The sequence below is a fragment of the Emiliania huxleyi genome (genome assembly GCF_000372725.1).
Source record: "Emiliania huxleyi CCMP1516 unplaced genomic scaffold EMIHUscaffold_224, whole genome shotgun sequence".
Taxonomy (NCBI): Eukaryota; Haptophyta; order Isochrysidales; family Noelaerhabdaceae; genus Emiliania; species Emiliania huxleyi.
The window spans coordinates 1,331-16,734 of NW_005200385.1; the positions used below are offsets into that span (position 1 = coordinate 1,331).

General features: G+C 62.5%; 2 protein-coding genes across 2 annotated transcripts; one reads left to right on the forward strand and one right to left on the reverse strand.

The window, feature by feature from the left end:
- Positions 1 to 161: 161 nt before the first annotated feature.
- EMIHUDRAFT_114579 (hypothetical protein) lies at positions 162 to 2,443 on the reverse strand (the record flags this gene model as incomplete). Its single annotated transcript, XM_005779851.1, has 3 exons — positions 162 to 426; positions 517 to 1,646; positions 2,087 to 2,443. 3 exons carry the CDS (start codon positions 2,441 to 2,443, stop codon positions 162 to 164), a joined length of 1,752 nt encoding a protein of 583 aa, XP_005779908.1.
- A 6,851-nt stretch (positions 2,444 to 9,294) lies between these two features.
- Positions 9,295 to 10,367, forward strand: EMIHUDRAFT_235679 (hypothetical protein; the record flags this gene model as incomplete). Its single annotated transcript, XM_005779852.1, has 4 exons — positions 9,295 to 9,376; positions 9,460 to 9,738; positions 9,783 to 10,009; positions 10,173 to 10,367. 4 exons carry the CDS (start codon positions 9,295 to 9,297, stop codon positions 10,365 to 10,367), a joined length of 783 nt encoding a protein of 260 aa, XP_005779909.1.
- Positions 10,368 to 15,404: the final 5,037 nt, after the last annotated feature.

The window sequence follows — 15,404 nt, forward strand, 5'->3', positions numbered from 1 at the left end:
AAGTGCGCACATGCAGTTCGCACTCTGGCAGAGGGAGCGCCTCAGGGGCGCTCACAGCTCTCCCGTCTCTTACTGCTGAGAAGTGTGGCGATCGCTGCTCCTGCGGCCGAGCCCGGTCGTACCGGTTGCAGAGCCCCTCAGCCCCGACGCCCTTTTGTCTTTTAGCAGAAGCGCTCGAGCCACTTGCACGGCCGATAAATGACGTTGTCCAGCGCTTGCGCGGCCTGCTGCACGCTAATCTTCCTCGAGGCCATCGCGGAGAGGGCGGTGGCCCTCTTGACCAGGTTCTCGCCCTCGAGCCGCTCGCCCGACGTCAGCGCGGGGCAGATGTGCCCTGCCTTGGGCTGCCCGCACCGGCCGCACCGGTAGCCGTGCCCATCCCCCTTGTCTTTCCGCACCTGCTGAGCCTTTTCCATGCGCTTCCACCTGATACACAGAGCGGCGCGGGCGAGGTTAGTGCGGCGAGTTGCGAGGCACGCTCTGCGCGGCATTTTGCCCGGGGCTGAGTGCGCGCACCGATTGCGGACACCATTCTCGGTCCGCCCGGGCAGCGCCGCGGCGATGCGGTTCCAGCGCTTGCCGATCGTCTCGACCAGGTCGACGATGAGCAAGTCCTCCTCGACCGTCCACATAGCGGGCTGCTCCTTCTCCTGGCTCCCGACCCGAGCGGCAGCCGTGCCCGACTGCGCCGCGGCGAGGAGCTGCTCCACGTCGTCCATGCTGGCGAGCGCCCTCGACTCGTATCGTCCGATCCACACTTGCGCAGCGACAGTGCCATCTCCTGTTGCGACGGACGGCAGTGGCGGCTGCGGCGGCAGCGAGCTCATCTCATCGTGCTGCTTCGCCTCAAAGATCGGGACGTTCTCTTCCCTCGCTTGGTTCTGCGCCTCGAAGCGGCCAGCGACGAGCGGCTTCACGGCGCCATTGATGTGCGCCGCGTTCGACACGTAGCTTCCGCTGCGGCTCGAGAACGCAAAGGCAAGCAACTCTGTCGCCACCACCGCTGGCAGTGGCCCCGGCGTTCCGGCCTCGGACCCCGTCCTTGACCGCGCTCTCTTGCCGCCCTCGGGGCTTCCCGCCTGCCGCCCAGGCATGAACAGCATCATCGCCGCGGCGCCCTCCTCGTCACTCTCGTCGATCTGCAGCTCAGTGTCGCTCCCAGAGTGGCCCCCGGTGTCGCTGCCAGAGTGCCGCCGGAGCATCTCGCCGCTCTCGTTGGCCTGCAGCTGCCGCTTTCGCTTTTTGTTCCTCGCTGCCTGCGAGTACCACGGCGTGCCCGCCTGCCCCCCCTCGCACGACGCCCAGCGCGAGGCTTGCCCCTCCCCCCAGCTGTCGTTGTGGCCGAGCCGCTGCACTGCCGTGCGCGCGCGCTTGGCAGCCCCCTCCGCCAGCAGGCCACTGCTGCCCTCGCCGCCTTCCGTCTCGCTCTTGCTCCTGCAGCTTGGGCAGATCAGCAAGCCGAGCACCCTCCTCGGTCGCGACTCGCAAGCCGCGTGGAAGGTGTTGCAGCCGTCGCAGAGCCACGACGCGTTTTGAGCGCTGGGGCAGAGCGCCTCCGGTCTGGGCGGTGCGCGCGAGAGCATGACGGCGCTCAGGGGCTGTGCGAGCCGCCCTGCCCCGAGCGCGAAGTTCTCAAAGATGCGGACCTCGAGATTCACACCTCGGCGTTCAAACTCTCAGCGCGCCGTTCACACAAAAACACAACCACGGACCCAGTTCACCCCCCCGGCACAATGTGTGTGTGTGTGTGTGTGTGTGTGCGCGCGAGTGCGTGCGCTCTTTGAACTTGGTTGTCGATGTCCTATTCTTTTTCGCCCGCACCGCCGTTTGCGCCCCCCCTCGCTCCACACGCGTACACACCTACACACAAACAACAACCCAGCTCTGCACACAACCCATCAACCCTCTCCCGTCTCTCCTCTCCTCTTCTCTCCGAGCTTCTTCCTCTCTCGCGTGCGGGGAGAGCGGCATTGTGCATGGTGCGGAGTGCATTGCCGTTCTTAACGGAGTCGCTTAGGCGGCTCCGGTGGTGAGCCGGTGTGTGTGCCAGTCCGCGCCAGTCCGCGGCCGAGAGCGCCGCCGCCACGACGAAGGTCAGCTCCATGATGCCGCACCAGCACATGTAATCCCACACGGCGGGCATGCGGTCGAGCAGCCCGAAGACGTTCAGAGCATGCGCGGCGAGCAGGAGGCGGCGCTCCGGGTACGCCATGCACACGACCATCAGCGGCAGGCGCACGAACCAGTCGTAGTCGAAGTACTCGCGAAGGCACTGGCCGGGCCCGTTCTGGCAGCTTCTGTCGATCATGCGGTGGTCCATGGCGCCGGCGACGCCAAAGGTCTGGTCGAGGAAGGGCGCTAGCTGGTGGAGACACCAGAATCTCGCCACGGTCGCGAGCGCCGCTGCCTGGCGGTCGTCGTCCTGCTTTTTTTCAGTGGGCATGGCGCTCACGGCGAAATGGCGATTTCGGGAGTCGCTCACGGCGGCCTGACACCTCCGATCTCGCTCCGAGAGCTATCGCGGAGAGGGGGTTGGGGGAAGGAGGAGGCGACATATCAGCAATGCATATCAATCATGAAAATCGATGCGAAATTGATGATTTAGAGTCCATATCACCAAGTGCCAAGTGGTCCGGACCTGATCATCTCCTTGGGGGGGTCAAGCCCACCCCCCCCCCCTAGGTAGATGATCATCTACCTGGGGGGGGGGGGGGTCCCGACCCCCGTGCTTGCTGTTGCGCCCCCCCCCACCTGGAAGCGACGTCCGCCCGCTCGAGACCCTGGTGTCCACGACTCGCATGGAACCCGGGCGCGACCCCGCGCGGCACCCAGATCCTGGTCCGGGGCACGCCCTACGACATGGTCCTGCGGCCGCACCTGACGCAGTTTCTGGATAGTTTCTGGTAGGATAGGGCGTAACGGCTGGGGGCTGGTGTGTTGGCACTGTTGGCGGGAGAGCGCCGAGGCGTCTGGCGATGCTTTCCCTGAGCTTCGCGCTATCTTCTTCTTCCATGTATAACTTCGACTTCGATATCGACGACGCATCATAAATCTGATAAGAATTATTAAGAATCTTAAGATGCATGCTCTGGAGCGTGGAGCAATTGCTACTGTCAGCTGTACGGTATGCTGTTATCATACTATGCTTGAGATTCATGGGTTTGCCGACACAAATGGTTGGGTACCGAGAACAAGCAATCGGCTAATCGGTAATCGCGCGTTGGGACCACTGGGTGTACGATGACTCAGGTCTTGACGGCTCCTTTTATCGCCATGCATGCAGAAGGACATGCGGACGCTGTCTGCCCGCCTCCCCGCCCCTCCCGCCGCCCTTGCGGATAGGCCGATGACTTTTAAAGGACTTGTCCTTTACAAAAGGACACCTTGATCTCGCGTTTTCGCTCCCATTGAGCTCTCTGCAAGCCTCTCCTGGGCATTGAGGTATGCTACCATGTCCACCTGACAGCCTCCAGGCGGCGGGGTCACGACCCAGCCCAAGCAACACATTCAAAACCGACCCGGAGACGTACCCGCAACCGCTTGTCCTTTACGCCCGCTAGTCCTCATCACTGTCTACAATCACCTGCCGCTTGCGTAGGGGGGGGGGGCTGCAGCCTGGGAGGAGGGCGCTGCAGGCCGCTTGGCACCTTTGGACACGCGCCCAAGCACTCCCTTCACCATCTTCTTCACTATGAGCCCGCCCGGTTTTGAGCGTGCGTCCCAGTCGCTGCAGCGGCTCTGTCAGCGGACCAATCTTGCGGTAGCGGCGATCAACTGCTGCTGCTTGGCGTTGCGCCTTCGGGGAAGGATGTGGTCCTCCTCTGTCAGCTGGCTGTTGGTGGTGAAGATGCGTGGCATGTACTGCAGGAGGGTGCCATTGTTGTAGCGAGCGGCATTTGATGCGCTCGCTTGGCGGTGAGCTGGCTCAGCACGTCTTCATTCGAGAGCTCGCCGCGGCCGAGTGCGGCGTACGTCAGGTGGTAGTTGCGGGCGGGTTGATGACGCTCACGTCGGCCGGGGCACCACCCACTAGCTGCATGATCACCGGCTGGTCACTGATCACCGATCACCGGCCTTTGGAGAGTTTTCTAGGAGTTACTTATTCAGACGGTGATCGGTGATCAAGTTTCGGCGGCACGTAAACGTCCAAAACAAGGCCACGACTGTCGTCCCCCGGCACCACCGGGCACGGGGAAGTCGCGAAGGGCAAGTGGAGTGCGGGAGGTACGACTGGGCCGGCGAGCGGGGGCGCGTGGCGCCCTTCATGAACCTGTCCTTTTAGTTAGGACAAAAATCTTTTTAAAAGGACACATGGGGCTATCCGCTTGCCACCCGCCTCCCCGGAGTCCTGACGGCGTGTGTGCCTCAATAAAGCCTCAATGCCCCCCCCCCCCCCCCCGCTCGATGCCAATTGCGACTGAGCCTAAGAGATGCCAAAGTTGTGTGCGCAGTGGATACGCAGTGGATAGTGTGTTGTGGTCGATGTCCGTCTCGAGAAAGGCCTCGAAAAGTCTTGATCTCGAGCTTCCATCCGTAGCTGTAGTAGCAAGTGCATGGTATGTGCCCCCCTTCTCGACCACGGGTCGCGTTCCCGCGGTAAGTGCCCTCCGCACGCCCGACAACTAACCTGTCTGGGCGCGCGGGCTGTTGTTGTGGATCTTGTAGTGAGGCCTACGGAAGGCCGGCGGCCGGCTCGTGCAGCTCGATCACCTCCTCCCACACATTGGGATTTTCGGTCTTCTTCTCGAACTGCACGCCCACAGCTCCAGCAAAGCAGCCGGTGCCGCCGGTGATCGTGTAGCTCCCGTCGCCCACCTGGCTGCCAAACGTGCCGTACGACACGTTGGGGTCCTCGCGCTCATACCAGTAGGGCCCTTGCATGGCAATCGACGAGCCCGCCAAGGGACCAGCGTCCCACTTGAAGTTGGAGATGCAGAGCTGCGTGCGAAGGCAGCTCTGCTCCTCGCAATCTGTGCCCTCGAGCAGAGCGACTGTCACGCAGTAGCCAAAGGCCCAGCCGACGATGTCGGCCGTGACGTCGTTCACTTCGCGCAGCGGCGCGTACCAGGTCGTGGCGTCGCCGTACCACTTGCCGGGACCATTCGTCTCTGAGATGTAGCCCCCTTTAGAGTCGGTCACGTAGGCCTGCGCGACGGCGTCGGGGTTGGGGACGCCTGGCGAAATGAGGAGGTCGTAGGCTTCGAAGAACGAGACCGTCTTCTTCCCACCGTCGGAAACGAAGATGTCATCGCACGTCTTCTTCTTCTCTTCCAGCTGGACCACCTCTCGCCACGTGTTACGGTCCAGGGTCTTCTGCTCAAACTGCGTGCCCACGGCGCCGGCAACGCATCCGGTGCCGCCGATGATCGTGTAGCTCCCGTCGCCCACCTGGCTGCCAAACGTGCCGTACGTTGCGTCGGGGTCCTCGCGCTCGTACCAGTAGGGCCCTTGCATGGCAATCGACGAGCCCGCGAAACGCCCGGCATGCCAGACGAAAGAGGAGATGCAGAGCTGCGTGCGGAGGGTGTCGAGGGGCGGCGAATTCGTTTCGCTCTTTTCTAGAGCGACTGTCACGCAGTAGCCATTGGCCCAGCCAACAATGTCGGCCGTGACGTCGTTTGCTTCGCGCAGCGGCGCGTACCAGGTCGTGGCGTCGCCGTACCACTTGCCGGGCCCCGTCGATGCTGTAGTGCACTCTCCTTTCGTGTTGGTGACGTAGGCTTGTGCGTTGGCATCCGGGTTGTGCGCAGTGGCGCCACACTGCTGGGCAATCAGGTCGTAGGTCTCGAAGAAGCTGGTGTTCATGCCCTCGTCCCACAGGCAATCTTTGGTGGGGTTTGGCATCGAATTCATCGCCCGAGCGCGGGCAGGCGGCTGAGACGCAGGCGCCAGCCAGATGACCTCCTCAAACACATTGGGGTCGTTGGTCATCCGCTGGCCCACCATGCCAATGGCTCCAGCAAAGCAGCCGGTGCCGCCGGTGATGGTGAAGTTCCCGCTGCCCGCCTGGCTGCCAAACGCACCGTACATTTTGCCGGGCTCCTCTCGATCGTACTTGTACGGGCCGGACATCACCAGCGTCGAGTCCTTGAAGCGCCCAGCATGCCACTCGAAGTTGGACCAGCAAAGCTTCGTGCGGTTCTCCGCCGTGTTGGACTGCAGCGCGACGGTGGAGCAGTACCCATAGGCCCGCCCGACGACTTCAGTCGAAGTGTCCGCCGACTCCCGCAACGGCGCGAACCAAGTCGAAGCGTCGGCATAGAACTTGCCGGGGCCCGTGGTGGTGGTCCACTCGGCCTGCTGCTTGTTTGTGATGAAAGCCTGCGCAGTCGGGTCTGCAGCTGTCAAGTCGAACGCTTCAAAGAAGGAGACCTGTGTTTCGCCGGCCGCCAAGCACCGACCTCCGACGGTGCCGCCACCGCCCTCCGACGAGGCGAAAGCCACGACGCTGAGCGGCAATGATGCCAGCACAAGAGGAAGGAGGGGGCGCATCTTCATCGTGTGCACCTGCAGCGAGGCGCGCAGGCGGCGGAGGGCGCGTCAGCAGCGTAAAATGAGATGAGCATGGCACGGGTTTGGTTCGGGCGTCGCGGGAGCGCAGAAGGCATGGAGGCGACCCGCGGCGCCGCGCTCAGCAGCGCTCCGACCGGCAATCCGATTGTGCCAGATCCTCGGCGGCTCGCGCGGCGGCGGTCGCAGCACGGCGGGCAGCCCGGCACGAGCGCGCTGCAGCGCTTGGGAGATTGGGCGAAGCGGCCGGGCACGCTCGCGCAAAGGCCAACACGCGCCGCATCGCGCGGGGCGAGGGGAGGAGGCGAGGAGGGAGGGGCAGGGGCATTCCTGAGTGCGAGTGGTTCGTTGAGTGCAGCTCCACCGACGGAGCTCTCACACGGCTCGATCAAAAAGAGCGCCTTCGGCACTACTCTCTCGAGGTCTCGCTGATCTTTTCCATCAACCCCCCGACGGCGAAGGGGCAGGGGCAGCAGCATTCCTGAGATTGCGTGTCGTCGATGTTTGTGTTTCGGTCACGGACCTAAGTGCCTCGCCTTCCTCGCAGGAGTAGTAGCATAGGGATAGGCGGCTCCGGTGGTGTACCTGTGTTTCTTAGTGCCAGTGCGCGCCAGCCCATGCCTAGTGTCGTGCGAGGGAGTTGGTCAAATTCTTTTGTGTTTGTGTAGGGACCTCCGTCATCTTCAAGAGTATCAAGTATCAAGACGGAGATCGTCGTCATCTCTTCGCTCTCGCCCGACTACTGCCACACGATCACGCCGCCAGACGTGTGGAAGGCGCCGAGATTAGCCGAGAAACGAGGCCTCCTCGATGCCACGCTCGCAGCCTGCCCCACAGCTCCCAGATAGTTCCGCCGAAATATCCGAGCGAGTCGCCGTGCGAGAGGAGAGTGGGGTAACCTGGTTTGTGGAGCTCCCGCAGATGTCTAGACAGTCCTGAGCCTGTCCAGACAGCGTCCAGACAGCGTCCAGACAGCGTCCAGACAGCGTCCAGACAACGTCCAGACAGTGGCACATTGGCTCCACTCTTCACAGTCAAGTCTCGTAGTCGTGGCTGGACGACCCCTGACAGCACCCCTGGCGCTGCCGAGGCCACTCCCCATCCACCCACCCACCCGGAGTGGGGGTAGGGTAGGGACCTCCCCACCCCCCGAACGAATATTTTAAGAATCCTAATGTGTGTGCGACGAGTGCGAGGAGTGAGAAAAAACCTCGGACATTTTACCAACTCCTTGGCGACGTGCGCGTCGCGTCGCCAAGGCTCTGCGACCTCGGTCGTACAATCGGCGACCTCGGTCGCACAACCGGCCGGATGCGCGGGTTTTCAGCCAGGTTCCCGCGCACCGGCCACAAACTCGACTCGCACAGCAAAAAAACCCGGTGCTCGCGCGCTGCTCCCACGCTTGACCACACACTCGCTGCACTGCTCAAAGCCAACCCTACCTCACTGGCCGCCTCCAACACTGTCCCGCGCGTCTCGCGCCCCAACTGACAACTCATCTCCCGCGCACCGGCCACGAACTCGACTCGCACAGCAAAAAAATCCGGTGCTCGCGCGCCCCGCTCCCACGCTTGACTACACACTCGCTGCACTGCTCAAAGCCAACCCTACCTCACTGGCCGCCTTCGACACTGTCCCGCGCGTCTCGCGCCCCAACTGACAACTCATCATTGTCCCTCGGACACCACTCTCCAGCCGCGCTACCTTCGCCCACCTACCGCTCTCGCATGACATCTCGACAATCCTCATATCTCCAGGCCCAAGACTCCTAACCACTGCCCCTGCTCGCCCAGGACCACGAAGCGCCGCCCGCGCCCATTGACCCCCCAATCAGCCTCGACAATCAGCCCTCTTGCTGTCCCTCAATCCCCACCCGCCAGATGTACTGCCCTCGCCCACCCAATACTCTCACCCTCCTGACCCGGACAGTCCAGGTACAGGAAAAGCGGGGAGCGGGGCCCGATCCAAGGAGCACCCCGTCGGCCCGGGAGGGCTGTGAATTTCGGCGCGAGCGGAAGGCTGCCTGCAGACGCTCAGCCCCCGGCTGAGCTGCCGAATCCTCCCGGCTAATCCCCTGACCTGCCGCCTGAAACGGGACGACATTACACCACCTCACACACACTCCCCCCTCAGGGCTAAGCAGTGCGCAAGTCCACCCGAACTCTAGGCGAGGCGTCGACCACTCCTTCGGAATAGCTCTGTCAGTGGCTGCACTAGACGCCCAGAGATGGCGCGCGGCGCGGGCGGATGACTGGAAGAGAAAATGCGGAGAGGCTAGCTCGCAGGTAGATGTGCTCAGCCAAGGGTAGGGGATGAGGGGAATGTGTCAGTGTGGGGGGTGCACCAACCGCAGAGCGTTGTGTTTTGCCTTTAAGACTTGAACAGTTTTTTAGAGTGCGAGGAGTGAGTTTAAAATCCCTGTGTGGTGGCGGCGTGCCGTCCTCCCATCCCTCCCTTGGGTGGGCATTTTCTTTTTTCAGTGTGCTGTGAGCGGGGTGTTTAGAATTCTTTTTTTAGGAGTGAGTCTTCGCTACTAGGTCACGCATGGCATCACAGAAGTTTTATCTCTGGGCCCCGAAAGGCATCTCTAGCAGCGTCGTTACGCATGCGCCCTCCCCTCCTGGGCATGCGCCTCACATCTCGCCAGAGCATAAGCCCTTGGTGTGCAGCGAGACGAGTTTTTGTGTGTGTGTGTGTGTGTGTGTGTGTGTGTGTGTGTGTGTGTGTTCGCGATCGCAGCGAGCAGCAAGCCGCCACACTGCGCGGCGTCACAATTGTATGTATATGAAGCACGCGGCCGCAGCGGCCGCCCGCGATGGTGGCGCGCTGCGCTGCCTCACCTTTGAGATCACCTCGACACTCGTCTGTATGTCCGTCCCGCTCGGTCGAGTGTACGGCGAGGCTGTTCGGCACTACAAGCTGCCGTGTCCGGACGACGACACCATGAAGGCCGCGTTCAAGTCCGCCTATGGCAAGACAACGCCGAGCTTCCCAACTTTGGCGCGGCGTCGCTCGCCAACGAGCGCGAGTGGTGGCGTGCGATGATTCGGTCGACGCTGGACCAGGCGGGCTGCACCGAAGCGCTGGACGATGAGACTTTCCCCCTGGTCTTTCAGCGCATCTACTCGTCGTTCGCGTCGCCAGACGTGTGGGCCCCGTGCCCTGAGGGGGCGAGTGCGATGCGGCACGCCAAGGAAAGAGGCCTGGTCGTCAGCACCGAGCACAGTGGTGCGGCCAGTGGTGTCGCTTCACAGCCGCTGCCGTGGAGATAGGCCTCGTCGTCGGCGTGTGCTCGAACGTCTACCCGCGGTACGTAGACCAAAACCTGCCTCTCCTCGGCCTGCACCGCGATCTCGACTTTGCAGCCACGTCGTATGAGGCCGGCGCGCTGAAGCCGAGCCGTGACGTCTTCGACGCGGCGGCGCGAAAGGCCTCGCATGTGAACCGGCTGCTCCACGGCCGCACGCAGCCGGACGTCGCCCCGGGGCAGGCCCACACAGTACACACCCTCACACCGCTCACCCACGCGCACCGAGCCTTGTTCTTTGAACGCCGTAAAGCTCCTGACTTTCTAGGCGTGGAGTCGCGAGGGACTAGCCTGGCCCTTGCCCCACCACCTCGTGTGTGTGGAGACGTTGACCTCACCTATCACCTGACCTCAGGTGCTGCACGTCGGGGACGACCTCGAGAAGGACTACCTTGCGGCCAGGGCGGTCGGCATGCACGCGCTCCTCTTTGACCCGGACGGAAAGGCGGCCGACCCGGCGGCGGAGCGGGGCGTGCCTGCGAGCGACGTGATTCGCTCGCTCGCCGAGGTCCCTTCGCGGATCGACGAGCTGCTGGGCGCAGCTGTGTAGGAGAGGGAGATCGAGGTTGTAGTGCGCAGTGGAGACATTATGCGCGCGAAAAAACAACACGTATAAAACTCTCCGAAATTTGCGGTCGGGCCTGATTTTTCATGAAGATCTTTCAAATTTGTGCGGTGTGGAGAGTTCTGAGTTGGGGGGTACGACGTCAGTAGCGTTCATGTGCTAGTGCTTGAGAAGACACCACAAAGTTAAGGTTAAACAGCTCTAGGGGTAGGGTTAGGGTTCGGGTTCGGGTGAGACATGTAGCATGCAGCACACTGTCTGCATAGAGAGCATCTGCACCGTGGGAATGTGTATTCCGCACCTGCACTGTGCATTCCGCACCACTTTTTTTTTGGCCCCCTTCTGCCGTCCTACCTACATTGGGCGAGGCGAGCTTTTGCATTCTGCACCTGCATCCTGCATCGGGACTCTGTCCGCTCTCTCCTGGCTGTGGGTGAGTTTTTGCATTCTGCATTCTGCATCTGCATCCTGCATCGGGTGCAGCGCACAGCTTTGGGGCCGATTCTGCATTCTGCATTCTGCATCTGCATCCTGCATCGGGTGCAGTGCACAGCTTTGTACAAGAGTGGTTCGGGTTAGGGTTCGGGTTAGGGTTAGGGTTAGAATTAGAGTTGAGTTAGGGTTGGGTTAGGGTTAAAATTAGTCTTGTTGTGTCTGTATATGCCAGCGTTGCAGGGTTCTGCGCTGGGTAGCCGACGAGCAGCCGTTTGTTAGACGCGGCCGGCGCCCTCTCGCGGCAAAAGGGTCGAGCGAGCGGGAGAGTCGCGCGATGTCTGCGCACCCGCGTGCCTCTTAGGGCGGCACACGCAGCCGAGAGAGGCCCTGTCACGCCGCCAATCGCGTTCCGCACTCCCCACGTCACCAAAAACCTGGCCAAGAAGAAGGAGGAGGACAAATAGGCACCAGACCGGCCTGAGACGGGTCGAGCAGGAACGCAGGCCGTTCATGCTCGCCATCAAAGCAGCTGCGTCATCCGGCGGCCGCCTGCGCTAGAAATGATCGGCGCCAGAGCCGGGAGGTGCGCGCGGTCGGTCGCGGGAGAGCGCAATGCGTTGGCCTGAGCGAGGACGGCTGTGCGCCCGCGCGCGCGTAAGCCGTGTCACTTCGGGCACTGGGGAGGTGGTGAACGCGTGTCGTGGGATGTCCCCATTGAGTGATGGGATGTCGTGTGTGGGTGTTCGCCCCGCCTACTGCTCTATCCTGCTGCGAGACGGACGTGTTTTGACAGTCAAAATCTACATGTTTTGGAATCCAAAAAATGTCGAAGTTGATGCATGCCTATCTGGCGCATGATGACGTTCACTGTCAAGCGCGTCTACTAACCGCGCCGCTATGGCGGGTGGTCCGCCGGTCAGGGGCCGTGCCGGTAGGTGTCCGGGCGAGCCGCCGCCTAAGGGGTTGCCCTGATGTGGTTTTCTCGAAGGCAAAGAAGGGGAGGCTTGTAATATGAAGAGGACCTAGCGGCGCTGCCGGAGAGGTAGTACATGGAGAGACTGAGACCAAAAACATCGCGCCCACCGAGCACCGAGCCGTACTCTATTTTTCCGTACCATTCCGTACTCAAATTTTCAGTTTCATCTTTTTATTTTGCTCGCGCGCATCGAACACACGGAACAGGGTCAGGGAATTAGCGACGAAACACCGTCCCCCCAAAACAAAACCCCAAAAGTAAAAACATCTCCACACTGTACTCAGACACTGTACTCTCTGTGTAGCAATGTCACCGTATAAGCGAGGCGTGCATGCTGGCCTCGCCTGTCCCGTACCGTACTGTGGACTTAGCGGACGGTGCAGCGCTCTAGCTATATTCGCGTCATAACCGTTCGCGATGTGGGGCGGCTCCGCGCTCAGCTTGGAAACGCCACGGTCACCTCGACGACCGTGCACGTAGCCCCCTCGCCCAGCTTGAGCACCTCCCTCCGCTTCGTCGGCTTGAGGTAGGTGAGCGGCGGGAAGAGCACCTCGCGCTCGCCCGGGAAGGCGGAGAGGAAGGCGATGTCGGCGCCGCGGTCCATGAAGGAGGAGGTGCGCAGCTTGAGCAGCAGGCTCGCCTGGCTCGCAGAGTACTTGAGCGCGACCACGATGTCCGTCGTCGTCGACATGCACGCCAGCTCGGAGCCGCCCCGGCGCTCAAAGTCAGCGGTGACGCACATGTCCCGCATGCCGCGGTAGAGGTCGGCCGGCTCGTGCGCGCCGGCGACGCGGGCCCCGACCGCGCGCAGCTTCTTGATGCCGTCCGAGAGCTTGAGCATCGTCACGGGGAAGGGGTGCGCCTCCTTGCGCTTCGTGTTGCGCAGCGGCACGTTGAGCGATCGGTACGCGTTGGTCGTGTACATGCGGAGCGCGAGCACGTGGCCCGCGTCGAGGCCGGCAGAGCGGGCGCTCGGATGGTTGACAAAGTCGTCAAAGGTCTCGCCGGATCGCTCGACGTCCATCTTGCCGTTCGGCCACTCCCGATCCGACGTGCCCGCCGGCTGCTTCAAGACATAGTCGAGGCACCACAGGTCGTCCATAGAGCCGTGGCGCAGGAACTCCGCGCGGATCGAATCCACGGGATCACCCATCAGGCACAAGATCTCGGCTTCGCTCACGCCGAGCAAGCGGTGCAGTCCCAGCGCGGCTTGAACGGGAGCGCCGGTGCTCATTTGCTGGATGGCGCCGCCAAACTTGCCGTAGTCTCCCATCGACTGGATGTGGCCTCCGGGGCTGGCAATGCTCGCCACGGCCGCCTCGAGAGCATCGTTAAGCGAGCAATTGTCGGGCCGGGAGCCGCCAGGACTGGGAAGCGCTATTGCAGACATGCCAGATTGCAGGAAGGGTGGCAGCGTGAGGCGCAAGTTGGGCCGCAAGCTTGAGAGGTTGGCGACTGTGGCCAAAATCTGGCGGCGACCTCGCTCGAGCCTGGCTCCGTAGCCATCGGCCGCCCTAGCGACGTAGCCCCCAGCTGGCCTAGCCTCGGCCTGCGCCCGCTCCCAGGCTCGCCAGACCTTTTTGGTGGGTATCCTCCGGAGCATGGCCCGGCCCCTTGGGTTCCTTGGCGACGCGACGTGGTTCTCGGGCGCCACGAGCGACACGCGAGGCTTGCGGTCGACGTCAACGTACTGCTTATAGGCTACAGCCCCGAGGGCCCCAAGCACGAGGAGCGGTGCGAGAACGATGACAACAATTGTCGACCCAGCTAGGCCAGGGGATGGAGATGAATCTGCAGGCGAAGCTGGTGGTGGCAGCGAGGGCGGCGGTGAAAACGGCGGCGGCGGCGAGGGTGGCGGCGGCGAGGGCGGAGCTGGCGGCGGCGAGGGCGGAGCTGGCGGCAGCGAGGGCGGAGCTGGCGGCAGCGGCGGCGAGGGCGGCGGAGAGGGCGAAGCGGCCAGCGTGAGGTCAATTTGGGAAAATGGCTCACCGTTGCAAGCCACCCACCAGGTGGACGTGCCAAGTGGAGGAGAAGAATTCGTGCTAAAGTCAATGTAAGCTGCGAAGAAGCAAGCCCCGTCGCCATCGAGGTCGCTCAAAGCGGTGGTACTCGGGGCTTCATTATCCACAATCCAGCGGGCTGGACTCCCTCTGCCGTTGCAGTCGGGGTCCCAGTAAATGTAGACCGAGGACGAGGTCGCGCGGTAGTACGGCGCTCCCAAGGCAGTGTAGCCGGCAGCGACAAACTCCATGTTGTCGCTTTGGCAGCGAGAGTTACTAGTAATCACGACGAACGCCGGAGGAGGCGGTGAGGGCGGTGGCGGTGAGGGCGGCGGCGGTGAGGGCGGCCATGGCGGTAGTGATGGCGGTGGACGGGGAGGGAAGAGCACTTCGGGCGCTGATCTTACTACGCAGAAGACACCACAGACCTCTTCCACCGCATCTTCCACGGCGCGAACCACCTTATCTTCCGCAGATCTCGCGTACTCTCCAAAGTCGACACCATCTGCTTGATCAAAAACCTTATCGTACTCAATCCTGATGGCGTAAATTTCAGGAGCTTTGACATTGGCAGCTTTGAAATTGGCATCACAGTCATCCAAATCCGAGGGATAATACGGGCAATACGCCGCTGGAACGTCAAGCAAACGTCGATCTCCAGGCATGTCTTCGCATGGCTCATCGTCGCAGACTGATTTCCCCGGAGCTGCAGCGCCACATCGACCCCAGGTGATTATGAAGGCGTCGGTGGCGTTTGGATCTGCTTCGACGATGCACGTTCCTCCGCCACCTTTGTCCATGCACCAGTAACGGTAGAAGCCCTTGAGGTCCGACAATGAGACTTCACTCTCCTCCAGCACGAGTCGCGACTGCTGGCAGACATGGCGGTTCTTGACGGTCAGCCTTCGTCGCTGAGCATTCAGTGCACGCAGGCGGAAGCGGAGGTTATCATCGACTGCCTCGCCCATGTCCTTGGCAGTAGTATTCCCTAACTCCGCCACGCCAGTGATGACCGCGGAGTCTTTCACAACGATGGCCAATGGCGGCGACGGTGGCGGCGGCGACGGCGGCGGTGGCGAGGATGGCGGCGGCGGCGGCGACGGTGGCGGCGAAGGCGGCGGCGGTGAGGGTGGCGGAGCTAGTGGTGGTGGAGGAGGCGCTTGAGGCTGACCGGCAGGGACCATTGGGGGAAAGCGCGGCGGCGGTGGCGACGGTGGCGGCTGCGAGGGAGGCGACGGCAGCAGGGCGTAGGGCACGTCGGGAAGGACGTTGGTCTGATTGGCGTCGTCCTTGCCCCAGCACTCTCCGCGCCCCGTGTCTGCCCTCAAAGCACACGTGTGGAGACCGCCCGCAGATATCTGCGCGTAGGACACGTTTGACGGCGGGGAGCTCTGGCGCTCGATGTTGCGACCCCAGCACTCAGCCAGCGCCGTGTCTGCCCTGATGGCACAGGTGTGATTCCCGCCGGCAGAGACCTGAATGAAGGCTACGTCAGGCAACGGGGTGCTCTGGTTGTCAGTGTTGCTGCCCCAGCAATCGACGCCTTCATTGTCCGCCCGCAAAGCGCATGTGTGGAGCCCACCTGCCGAGATCTGCGCGTAGGACACGTTT